We start from the raw sequence: 13680 nt of genomic DNA, 5'->3' as shown, positions 1-13680 counted from the left end.
TGCAGAAAGCTCATAAACTCCCCCTAGTGGTGGGTGGAGGCATCAGATAGCTCTGCAGGAAATTTGGAGCTCTTCAGATTCATAAAAGAAAATATTCCCTTGCAAGTTGTGAAAAATGAGTGACTTTTGAACAAAACACAACATCACCTGTGTAATAATTCAAGAGGACCTGTCACTTGTCATAAATATGTAATTTTTCTACCTGGTTTAAATGCACCTCTCCATTCCTGAAATATGCCATTTTCTTCGTTGTATGTAAATCTCATACTTTCTTTAGTCAAGTGGGTGTAAACATACCTTTTCTTTGTGGGAGGCATAATGAGGTCCACGCCCACTTGGCTAATAACAAATAGATTTATATATAGTGAAGAGGGGGCCATATCTCAGTAATGGAGAGACAAGGGAACAAAAAATAAGCAATGCCAGATTCAGGAGGACAGTGGCATTTATAGCAGGTGACATTTTTTACACATATATAACAGACTGGTAGGTTATAATAAAAATGGAAATAAACCCTAAGACATGTTCTCTTATTGACCAAACAGTTATGGCTTTATCCCCAATGGAGGCAGGGTTTATTATCTGAACAGGAGCCAACCACCATTCCTCACCTTGATGATGGAAAGCTACATGGCCGCTCGCAATAATGAGACCTTTCTCAGGTAGTGACGTCACGTATCTGCCGGCTAGTCTGCAATCTGATTATTAACACTAATAACACAACACTTTTCTTCTCTCTAAGGAATAACATCAACATTTTGGAAAAAGAGTACAATTTTTGGATGACAAAACGGAGTATTTCAGTGGAACAGAATGGAAAGAACTACACACTAAATCGCTATTATGTACCGGCAGGGGGGCCAAGGTAGGCTGATGCAGGAGTCTACATATGAAATTCAATGGTTTTCAGTGGAAGCAAAAATCATGCACATCTACTAGGATTATGATTGATCACAAGAGAGGGGTTGTCTGTTATAAAAGCCCTTTTTCCAATGTTGGAATTGGGCAACTCTGCGAGCTTATGCCATGAACAACATCTGTCACTTTCCCACCGGGATAGTGGTTTGCGGAAATACACTGGAGATAAAAATTAGAGAATAACGTATGATCACTTGCTTTTTTCAGAAATAATGTAATCTACATTGATGAACATTTGAAGGTTTTGTGTAAGGGGTGCACCATGCCACTAGAACAGTGTTTTACAAAAGATCCAAAGTTTAGCAACATAAAACCTTTATTTTGTCCAAAACGTGATGATGATAATTAGAGAACAGCAATGACTGTAGCACAGAGAAAGATTTTCAGTAAATTTTCTGAAGGTAACAACAGTCACCGATCAGTAGGACGTGTACTGGCCTTTGCTTTGTATGACTCCAGCATATCTACAGCCACAGGATATCACTAGTCTCTCACACTGCTCTGGTGTGATTTTGGTCCACTCTTATTCCAGTCTCTTCCACAGTTCTTTGACTGTTGCGGGTTTCTTGGCCATCACTTTGTCACCAAGGGGTTTTCTATTGGGTTTAGATCAGGACTGTGGGGTGACCATTTCATTGTTTTTATATTTTCAGTTTCAAGGAGCTGCTTTACCTGTTTTGCTGTGTGACGGGGGCATTGTCCTGCATGATAATTGCTGGCTGATTGAGTGATGAATGCAAATAAGGAACCACGTGTTGTTGAAGAAGGTTCTGATACACACTTGCATTCACTCTGCCATGTAGCTGTATGAGAGATCCAACTCCTGCTGCAGAAAACATTCCCCAAACCATGACACTGCCTCCACCACCTTTCACTGACTTCTCAACACACTTTGGGTTCAGTCTTTCCCCAGTTTGTCAACAAACATGTTTTACTTAAACTTGCTTTCACCACTAAAATGAACTGTGGATCACTTCTCCTCACAATATGCTCCTCACCAATGGTGAGTGAAGCCTTTTGATTTTCTGCTAATGAGAGGTTTGGTCACTCCAGAGTGGGCTTTCAGTCCAAATACTCTTAAACGTCGTGACACTGTATGATGAGACAGATCCTTACCCTATTCAGTGCTGAACTGCCAAGAAATTCCAGCTGCTGTGTTGAAACGATTACCCATGGAGATTCTTCGCATTGTCCTGTCCTCTCTTGCACTTGTTTTTTGAGGGCGACCAGCCTTCTTGGGGGACTTGAAAGAGTTTGTGATGTTGTAAAGTTGCAATATTCTTGAAATCACAGAGTTGGAATGACCAACTTCTCTTGCCATGTCTGATAGTGTCACCCCTTTGGCTTTCATCTGGACAACCTGATGCCAAAGGGTTTCAGTCACTTTGGAATGGCATACCATTTTTGCAAAGTCAGTGCAAACTGGAAAGTTAAGGCCCCGTCACACTAAGCAACATCGCTAGCAACATCGTTGCTAACGAACAACTTTTGTGAGGTTGCTAGCGATGTTGCTGTGTGTGACATCCAGCAACAACCTGGCCCCTGCTGTGAGGTCGTTGGTTGTTGCTGAATGTCCTGGGCCATTTTTTAGTTGTTGCTGTCCCGCTGTGAAGCACAGATCGCTGTGTGTGACAGCGAGACAGCAACAACTAAATGTGCAGGAGCAGGAGCCGGCTTCTGCGGAGGCTGGTAACCAATGTAAACATCGGGTAACCAAGAAGCCCTGTCCTTGGTTACCCGATATTTACCTTTGTTACCAGCCTCCTCCCTCTCACTGTCAGTGCCGGCTCCTGCTCTGTGCACATGTAGCTGCAGCACACATCGGGTTAATTAACCCGATGTGTGCTGTAACTAGGAGAGCAAGGAGCCAGCGCTAAGCATTGTGCGCTGCTCCCTGCTCTGTGCACATTTAGCTGCAGCACACATCAGGTTAATTAACCCGATGTGTGCTGTAACTAGGAGAGCAGGGAGCCAGCGCTAAGCATTGTGCGCTGCTCCCTGCTCTGTGCACATTTAGCTGCAGCACACATCAGGTTAATTAACCCGATGTGTGCTGTAACTAGGAGAGCAAGGAGCCAGCGCTAAGCATTGTGCGCTGCTCCCTGCTCTGTGCACATTTAGCTGCAGCACACATCAGGTTAATTAACCCGATGTGTGCTGTAACTAGGAGAGCAAGGAGCCAGCGCTAAGCATTGTGCGCTGCTCCCTGCTCTGTGCACATTTAGCTGCAGCACACATCAGGTTAATTAACCCGATGTGTGCTGTAACTAGGAGAGCAAGGAGCCAGCGCTAAGCATTGTGCGCTGCTCCCTGCTCTGTGCACATGTAGCTGCAGCACACATCGGGTTAATTAACCCGATGTGTGCTGTAACTAGGAGAGCAGGGAGCCAGCGCTCAGTGTGCGCTGCTCCCTGCACGTGTAGCTCTGTGCGGTGGTAACCAAGGTAAATATCGGGTTGGTTACCCGATATTTACCTTAGTTACCAAGCGCAGCATCTTCCACGCGGCGCTGGGGGCTGGTCACTGGTTGCTGGTGAGCTCACCAGCAACTTGTGTAGCGACGCTCCAGCGATCCCTGCCAGGTCAGGTTGCTGGTGGGATCGCTGGAGCGTCGCAGTGTGACATCTCACCAGCAACCTCCTAGCAACTTACCAGCGATCCCTATCGTTGTTGGGATCGCTGGTAAGTTGCTTAGTGTGACTGGACCTTTAGGCTGCCAGTTGCATAGGGTTTGTCAGATAATTAAGGAAATTAGCACCAGGTACCAGATTAACACTGATCTCTTGCAGGTATCTGAAAGTGTTCTCTAATTTTGATCAGTGTTCTTTTTCATGTATCTCATTTAGATTTTTATGTGCTTCTGAAAAAATTCAATTTATGAAATAAGCTTAAGATACTGCGAGTTTACTCATGTTAGGATATAATCACATAGTACTGCAGAATGACCTTAACATTTAGGTGGTCAGACCCCCAAAGTATTAGTGTGCATTCATTGCCACCACTCCGTTGAGTGGTAGTGGGTATATCTGATAATTGTTAACATAGACATTGAATGGAGAGGTGGTCACGCATGGAGGTGGACTTCCATTCTCATGATCGGGCAGACCCAAGAGATCTTACATTCAGCAACTATCCTGGTTGTCCGCTTTAATAGAGTCATCTCACTCAATCAGGACACTAAACTTATTTGCTGAAACATGTAAATATATTGAAAAAATGATAATTTTTCATAGCCATTGATGTAGGAAAGAAAATACAAACTCTTAGGTGAGTTGGATCCCATCATGGAACATGATACTGGCTATCATATCTGTTTTATTGACTTGTTAGAGACATGCTAACAATTAGATCATTGAAATTAGTCTAAGCTAAACTCCAGTTCTACTTTTTTTTTATTTTTAGGCCCGAGTCCTATTCTAAAGATTATGAGCTGGCTGAAACTCTCACACCTGGTAGGACACTTTTTAGATTGCCTTCTATTATATCTGGATCGTCATATTCTTACATTGTCACCAATTCATTGTTTTTCTTCAGATGCAAAACAGCTATTATATTCAGAGCTAAAAGCAGCGGCTGAGTCCGGTTGGGATTTCTCGTCACGTTGGTTCTATGGTTCTACAAACAGTCTGCTAGACACAAAAACCAATGAAGTGATTCCTGCGGACCTTAATGCCATCCTGTGTCGGGTTGAGAGATTAATGGCTAAATTCTACAATGATCTAGGTGAGAAACCTTCAAACCTTAAGAGCCAATACCTGAATTGATGACTGTGTAAAATGACATTGGGGCTGAGGGTAATGGTTTATGAATTACTATGTATACCAGTGTTCAAATAAGATGAAATGATGAGGATTATTGAACACTCTATAACTTACATGGTAGTGTACTTTGTACATTCATTAGCTTTCCTTTATCAAGACAGGCGACAAATGAGATTTTTCTTAACAATGGTTTTGGGAAAAGCAATTTGTAACACCAAGTCACTAAAAACATATCAGAACCACAGTTAGTATTTGTCACAGGGTATGTAATGACAGGACAGGGGCCCCTATCCTGGCCCTGACTTGCGAACCTGCGCTGTCCCATATCTCAAAGGTAAGCTTAATGGTAGTCAGGTCCGAGCCCCCAGCGTGACCCTAACTCCTGTCCGAGCCCAGATCTTACTCCTCCTTGCGGCGAGCCGGAAAACACAATGACAAAACCCCACAAAACGACACGGACAACGGAGAACAGAAACTCGTACACACTGCACTCAAACACAAAAAAAGAGACAATATGTGTACAGGGGAATAAAGAAAATGGGAAGAAAATAGCGCACAACAGGGGAACGTTCACACCATTTCGCAACACAGATCACCATTTACAGGATAACCAGCAAGACTGGGATTGCTGGAGTTTATGCTGAAGCTATCAATGGCACATACTGTAAAAAAGCCAGGCTTTAAACAGGGAGGAGACAACTGAACGTGACAATTAGGAACTTGAGCTTTTAGGTCCTGCTCACAAGTCTGCAAGAATTAACTCCTGCAGAGCTGAAGACCAGTGAACCTGAACCGGCCGATGCCTGGCTCAGGCTGAACACTCCAGAAGCCTCAGGTTGCTTGTCAGACTCTGTGGTGTGAACAGTGTCTGACGACGCTGTGCCAGCAGGTGTGTGTAAAGCCAAACATCACATGACAGTATTAGGCCACGTGCACACGTTGCATATTTGGTGAGTTTTTACCTCTGAATTTGTAACCCCAAACCAGGAGTGGATAAAAAATACAGAAGTGGTGCCCGTATTTATATTATTCTTTTCCTCTGATTCTTCCACTCCTGGTTTTGTCTTACAAATACTGAGGTAAAAAACTCACCAAATTCTCAATGTGTGCACGTGGCCTTATACTGCCTGCAAACACACCCAAAGTAAGCCACATAACTATTTATAAACACCGCGCAGGTTTAGAACTTAGCTTATATGTCCTGAATTGCTGGGAAATGTTATTCAGAATCAAACAGGCTTTATATAAATAGAAGCTGTATTCAGGTTTCCCATATCACACAGGAGCTAGCTTCTTAGATAGAATTTTTTTTAAAAAAACAGCATGTAGAAAAGTGCTTGGCACTCTTGTTTGATTTGAGATTCTCACTATTGACGTTGCCCCAGACTAAGCTGATCAGGCGAAACTCAAGTTGGGCTGAGTGGCGAGCACATTTATATGCTGTTTTTACCTATAATCTATCTAAGAAGCAATACCCTGGATTATCTGGGAAATTTACATACCTATCATTTCTGTCCCATGTATAACTGCATCCTTTATTTTCTGTACTTTACCATAGGTATGCCTGATAAGGCATCTACATTTTCATCTGCTCTGGACAAGCGGCTTGAGGCTGTACAGGCTGTTCTGTGGGATGAGACTCTGGGGATCTGGCTGGACTATTATATAAATGATGCTCGTAGAAATCAAAACTTCTACCCAACTAACTTGGCTCCACTTTGGGCTTCATGTTATACAGACACTGCAGTTGTAGAGAAAGCTGTCTCCTATTTGGAGGTTTGTTAATTTTCTTCTATTAATATTGATGTATTGAACTTTATAATGCGCTCTATACAGTCATATGAAAAAGTTTGGGCACCCCTATTAATGTTAACCTTTTTTCTTTATAACAATTTGGGCTTTTGCAACAGCTATTTCAGTTTCATATCTCTAATAACTAATGGACTGAGTAATATTTCTGGATTGAAATGAGGTTTATTGTACTAACAGAAAATGTCCAATCCGCATTTAAACAAAATTTAACGGGTGCATAAGTATGGGCACCTCAACATAAAAGTGACATTAATATTTTGTAGATCCTCCTTTTGCAAAAATCACAGCCTCTAGTCGCTTCCTGTAGCTTTTAATGAGTTCCTGGATCCTGGATGAAGGTATATTTGACCATTCCTGTTTACAAAACAATTCCAGTTCAGTTAAGTTTGATGGTCGCCGAGCATGGACAGCACGCTTCAAATCATCCCACAGATGTTCAATGATATTCAGGTCTGGGGACAGGGATGGCCATTCCAGATCATTGTAATTGTTCCTCTGCATGAATGCCTGAGTAGATTTGGAGCAGTGTTTTGGATCATTGTCTTGCTGAAATATCCATCCCCTGCGTAACTTCAACTTCGTCACTGATTCTTGCACATTATTGTCAAGAATCTGCTGATACTGAGTTGAATCCATGCGACCCTCAACTTTAACAAGATTCCCGATGCCGGCATTGGCCGCACAGCCCCAAAGCATGATGGAACCTCCACCAAATTTTACTGTGGGTAGCAAGTGCTTTTCTTGTAATGCCGTGTTTTTTGCCTCCATGCATAACGCCTTTTTGTATGACCAAACAACTCAATCTTTGTTTCATCAGTCCACAGGACCTTCTTCCAAAATGTAACTGACTTGTCCAAATGTGCTTTTGCATACCTCAGGCGACTCTTTGTGGCGTGCTTGCAGAAACGGCTTCTTTCGCATCACTCTCCCATACAGCTTCTCCTTGTGCAACGTGCGCTGTATTGTTGACCGATGCACATTGACACCATCTGCATCAAGATGATGCTGCAGGTCTTTGGAGGTGGTCTGTGGATTGTCCTTGACTGTTCTCACCATTCTTCTTCTCTGCCTTTCTGATATTTTTCTTGGCCTGCCACTTCTGGGCTTAACAAGAACTGTACCTGTGCTCTTCCATTTCCTTACTATGTTCCTCACAGTGGAAACTGACAGTTTAAATCTCTGAGACAACTTTTTGTATCCTTCCCCTGAACAACTATGTTGAATAATCTCTGTTTTCAGATCATTTGAGAGTTGTTTTGAGGAGCCCATGATGCCACTCTTCATAGGAGATTCAAATAGGAGAACAACTTGCAAGTGGCCACCTTAAATACCTTTTCTCATGATTGGATACACCTGCCTATGAAGTTCAAAGCTCAATGAGGTTACAAAACCAATTTGCTTTAGTAACTCAGTAAAAAGTAGTTAGGAGTGTTCAAATCAAGAAATTGATAAGGGTGCCCATACTTTTGCACCGGTCAAATTTTGTTTAAATGCGGATTGCACATTTTCTGTTAGTACAATAAACCTCATTTCAATCCAGAAATATTACTCAGTCCATCAGTTATTAGATATATGAAACTGAAATAGCTGTTGCAAAAACCCAAAATGTTATAAAGAAAAAAGGTTAACTTTAATAGGGGTGCCCAAACTTTTTCATATGACTGTATAAGGTGAGTGAGAAATCTCCAGAACTATAGCTGACCTTATCCTGTTTTCTTTGACCACAGTCACAGACAGCCATCTTTACCTAAAGCCTCTTTCACACATCCGTTTCTCTGGTATGGTGTCATTTTCACACCTTAAGGATGCTTTACACGCTGCGACATCACTAGCGATAGCTAGCAATGTCGTGCGCGATAGCACCTGCCCCCATCGTTCGTGCGACATTTGGTGATCGCTGTTGTAGTGAACATTATCGCTACGGCAGCGTCACATGCACATACCTTTTTAGCGACGTCGCTGTGACCGCCGAACAATCCCTCCTTCAAGGGGGAGGTTTGTTCAACGTCATAGTGACGTCACTGCGGCATCACTAAGCGGCCGCCCAATAGCAGAGGAGGGGTGGAGATGAGCAGCCGGAACATGCCGCCCATCTCCTTCCTTCCGCATTGCCGGTGGACGCAGGTAAGGAGATGTTCGTCGTTCCTGCAGTGTCACACATAGCGATGTGTGACGCCGCAGGAATGACGAACAACCAGCGGCATGCACCACCAACGATATTATGAAAAGGAGCGACGTGTCAACGATCAACGATTTTTGACGCTTTTGCGATCGTTGATCGTCGCTCCTTGGTGTCACACGCTGCGATGTTGCTAACGGCGCCGGATGTGCGTTACTAACGACGTGACCCTGATGATATATCGATAGCGATGTTGCAGCGTATAAAGCACCCTTTAGTGCTTTCACATGGACCGTGAGTCTGTGTGAGCCACGTGCGTGTGCGTGTCCATCCGGGGATATGTCCGTTTTTTCTGGCAGCACAGATGAAATACATACAGCACAAGGATGGCATCCTTGTGACACGTATCAGAAAAAAACGGATGATACTGAAATGAATGTATTTTTTATGTGTAATATATATGCAAAGATAGATAAATGCTAGATAGCTACATAACTTGTACAGCTATTTTGCCAAAAAAATAAATAATTAAAGGAAAAAAATGATATAGGGTCCCCCCAATTTTTGAAAATAGGTAAAGCAGAAGTTGTGGATTGCAACCCCCAGCTGTCTGCTGTACCTTGGCTGGTTATGAAAATTAGAACGGATCCCATGCTAATGTTTTAAATTAATTAAATCAATTAAAAAAATGTGTGGTCCCCCCATTTTTCATAACCAGCCAAGGTACAGCAGACAGTTGGGGGCTGGTATTATTAGAGTGGGAAGGCCCATGGTTATTTGGCCTTTCCCAGCCTAAAAATAGCAGCCCGCAGCTACCCCAGAAGTGGTGCATCCATTGGATGCACCAATTCTAGCGCTTTATCCGGCTTTTCCAGATTGCTCTGGTATGGTGGCAATTGACACATACTTGTGCAGTTTATGCCAACTGTGTAATGTCAGCTGGCATTAAGCCATGGTGTTGTAATGGATAGGTAGTCTATCAGACACCCCCATTACTAACCCAGTAGATGTAAAGAGAAAAAAACTCACAAACAAACATACAAAAACATACCCCGACTCTATCCCAGTTTGTTAAAAAAAACCCATGACATAGTCCACACCAGTGAACAAAAAAGACATAACAAGAGAGAATTCAAGAAATAGACAGGTCACAGTCCCTTGTTTACTAATTTATTCTCAAAAGAACCCCAAACAGCGCTGATGTAGTCCACATGGAGGTCCCACGACATTCCGTGACTCAGTCGCCAAGCCTATGAAGAGCGTTCAAAGAACAAGCTTCATAGGCTGGAAGGGTCACCACTGCCGGGTCTCACAGAAGGTAGCACGAGAGCTGTGAACTGTGGTAATCTCATGATGTCACTGCTTGTCACTGCAGTCTGCTCTTATTCTACCTTCTGTGTGACCCGGGTGCTGTGGTAACTTCATGATATCACCGCTCGTCATTACCGCCAGCGGTCCTCGCGGAGCGCAGCGTGAGATCTAGTGGTGGCTGCTGTTGTAGCCTATGAGGCTTGTTCTCTGAAAATTCTTCATAGGCTGAGCGACTGAGTCGGGGAAGGTCGTGGGACCTCCATGTGACTGACATGCTCTCCCCTTAAAATTATTGAGCTTTCGAGTTGTTCAACCCTTTTTTTTTAAATGTGTTTTTTTTTTCCATGTATTTAAGCTAAAACGTACTAATGAATTTTGACAGAAAAGTAAAGCGCTATCATATCAGAATGGACTTCCAACTTCCTTAAAAGACTCTGGTGAGCAGTGGGATTTTCCAAATGCCTGGCCTCCTTTACAGCATATAGTCATTGAAGGTGAGGAGCACTTTAGATGTAAAACAAATTATGTGCAATTTTTGAGATGATTGATGAATTTATAAATGTTGGATAGTTTTGTGCCATTCACAGGTGTTTCTGGGGATCCCAACTGAGGGTGGAACCAGACAGTACGGCTTAATGCGTGTTTGCATATCAGTCCTACCCACGAGGTTTGCAAGGGGTGGACATGGTTTGTGAACACATGTACGGCCGCATGGTCTGGTTTCACTCTTACAAAGCATTTACAACAAATGTAATTAAAGTAATGTTAATAAAAAATAAGAACTTGTTAAAAATAGAGAGAAGAGTGAACAGAACGCTGCAGGTGTTCCACCGATTACACCAGTTGTGTTGCAAAGAGTGAAATCCGCAAGGGAAATCCTGAGCATAAATTCCATTGTCGCTTTATAATCTGTACCGCAGGTCAATTTACACTGCAGATTTTTTTTTAGATAAAATCTTAGACTGTGGATCTTTCATCAGGAGAATGTAAAATCCATAGTGTATCCACCCTGTGTGATCACCTGTACACTACTGTTCACAGTGATATGGTTTTTAGTACCAAGTAATGTTCAGACAGCCCTGATGCTACTGATGACGTACATCTGGGGAGTCATTATCCACATGTCGCCCCAGAGTTACTGGCTGAGGAACACTAATGTAAACCACCATAGGTTAGCGGGAAGGGGGGCTGTAATTTCAACAGGAAATGTCACCAGGTCAAAAAGGACTAGATTTACTCTAAAGGGTGCTTTACACGTTGCGACATCGCCAGCGATTGCTAGCGATGTCGTGCGCGATAGCACCCGCCCCCGTCGTACGTGTGACGTGGTGATCGCTGCCGTAGCGAACATTATCGCTACATAGCGTCACACGCACATGCCTGGTCAGCGACGTTGCTGTGACCGCCGAACAATCCCTCTCTCAAGGGGGAGGTGCGTTCAGCGTCATAGTGACGTCACTGCGGTGTCACTAAGCGGCCGGCCAATAGAAGTGGAGGGGCGGAGATGAGCGGGACGTAACATCCCGCCCACCTCCTTCCTTCCGCATTGCCGGTGGACGCAGGTAAGGAGATGTTTGTCGTTCCTGCGGTGTCACACATAGCGATGTGTGATGCCGCAGGAACGAGGAACAACATCGCTAGTGCCCAAACAACGATATTTGGTTTTGGAACGACCACTCCAAAAACAATGATTTTTACCTTGGGATCGCTGAAGGTCACTCGTACGTGTCACACGCTGCGATGTCGCTAACGGCGCCGGATGTGCATCACAAACACCGTGACCCCGACGATGTATTGTTAGCGATGTCGCAGCGTGTAAAGCACCCTTTAGGCTATGTGTGCACACCATGTGCATGTTGCTTTTTTGTATGATTTTTTCTGCACATAAAGCATGTTTTAGCAGGAAAAAAAGCAGCTGAAAAAATGTGCCTTTTTATTGTGTTTGCACGTTTTTTCCTGCTTTTTTTGTGCTTTTATTTGTCATGGCGATTGCGGGGGTTCCTACGCTGTACCCCGTGATCGCCGCCGGGTATCTGGCTGATGTTACAGCTGGGATCTGGCTCTCACTCCCGGAAGCAGTGCCCGTGCCACTCCCGGCAGTTTTACTTCCTAACTGCCGCAATCAATGTGATTGCGGGATTCAGGAGGCAAGGAGAGGAATCGCTTACCTCTCCCTGGCGATTGGGTCCCTATATGTCAGGTTTCCGGGTTTTCCAGTCCTCTTTTGAAAAAGCTTGCCCTCGGTTAACATGGAGTTTTGTGTTCTGTTGCCCTACTTCCTGTCCAGCTGCTTAAAAGGCCGCCTCTAAGCTTAGTCCAGTGCCTGAGTATACTGCTTGCTGTGTGCTCCTGCTTTGCTGCTGCTGCTACTTGATTACCTTTGGATCCTCCTGGAAATCTACCGACCGACTCTGGACCATACCCGGTTTCTTCAAACTGTGCCCGGACTCCGTCTGCCGTCTTTTGTCAGCACGTCTGCCCGGTTTCTTCCGGTTCATAACCATTCTGGACTTTCATTCCGTACGGACACTTCTGGACTTTACCGCTTGCCCCTTGTGTCCCGGCTGCACCGCATTTAGGCCTTCCGGGGTTGATTGCCGGACAGTCCCTGTATAGGGGTTCGCTCTGGTGGTCTCCCTGGGGGAGTCCGGTGCGTGGCCCCGGGAATCCCCTTCGCTCCGTTTCAGAAAGGTATTTGTTTGTGTTTGTTATACTGTGTATTTCCGTTGTGTATCTACCGTGGTTACATATCATAAAAACATCTTGTACCACAAACTCGTCTCTGGCTGTCATTGCCCTAACGCTATCGAAATCCTCAAAACATACAATAGTATTACACTATAATGCGATCACAGGGACTCGATCGCTGCCATGCTAACCCTGGGACTTCATTATGACGACCCCGGGTTACTGAGCTATGGAGAGCCTCACACACCATGCTGTTTGTGACACGCCCCACTGGGGCCTGGGGGAACTCGTTACCTGGCCGTGGTTCTGGCCTGGGTGGATGTCACGGCGACAGGGCCCGGTTCCGTGACCCCGGCCGTGTTGTTTTAAATTGGTGGTGGGGATTATTTACAGGGGATAAAAGTTTGTGATGCTACCTGTGGTATGCGGCAAGATAGGTGCCGCCGCTGCTATTCAGTTCCTTGGGGGTTGGTGGTGATGTAGCTGAGTTGGTATAGCTCTCCACAGGCAGAGTTGGGCCCCAGGGCTGTCGATGGGGACAATGTCTATGATGTTGAAATGCAATGGCGGGGTGCAGGGCCGGAGGCGCAGGCAATAACTGAGCAACACAGGAATGCAGTCACAAGGTCTTTGCTCTTAAGAGTTACAGGTTAGCACAGCTGGTCAAGTACTGCCCTTGGCGTGCTGAGTCCTGCTGTGATGGGCCCTAGCCGGTACACCCTTCTGTGTTCCTTCTCTGGTCGTCTTCCTGCACTGGCCTCTCCCGCCTGCCCCACACCTCACACACAGAGCCCCGAGCCAGTGTCCATGGATTCCTCTTGTGGGTGGCTTTTTGCCTTGTCCCTTGGTCCTATTTGGTCACCATTTCACTGGATGTGTGTGGATGTGGCTTTGGTACTTACAGTAACCTTAGCCTCTGGTTTGCTAGCTGAGCCTTGTAGTTCTCCACTAGTTGAGGGACCGATCCCCTTTGCGGCCAAGTCCCTCCACACCGGTATACCGGCTGTGGATGAGAGCCCATGGGTGTATAGTGCACTTCCTGTGGTTCTGAGACTCCTTCTTCCCTGATCC

The 13680-nt window shown here is 44.9% G+C and overlaps 1 protein-coding gene across 1 annotated transcript in view; it reads left to right on the top strand.

The window, feature by feature from the left end:
• TREH (trehalase) overlaps positions 1-13680 on the top strand; it is a 133874-nt gene that overhangs the window by 105857 nt on the left and 14337 nt on the right. Inside the window, exons 8-13 of the mRNA XM_075329302.1 lie at positions 546-662; positions 743-865; positions 4321-4370; positions 4453-4641; positions 6238-6455; positions 10304-10415. Coding sequence (XP_075185417.1) covers positions 546-662; positions 743-865; positions 4321-4370; positions 4453-4641; positions 6238-6455; positions 10304-10415 — 809 coding nt within the window. The remainder of the gene's footprint in view (positions 1-545; positions 663-742; positions 866-4320; positions 4371-4452; positions 4642-6237; positions 6456-10303; positions 10416-13680) is intronic.

This window comes from Anomaloglossus baeobatrachus, chromosome 11, assembly GCF_048569485.1.
Source record: "Anomaloglossus baeobatrachus isolate aAnoBae1 chromosome 11, aAnoBae1.hap1, whole genome shotgun sequence".
Classification (NCBI taxonomy): Eukaryota; Metazoa; Chordata; class Amphibia; order Anura; family Aromobatidae; genus Anomaloglossus; species Anomaloglossus baeobatrachus.
Note: the sequence above shows the minus strand (reverse complement) of the source record. Positions and strands in the feature narration are given on the sequence as shown.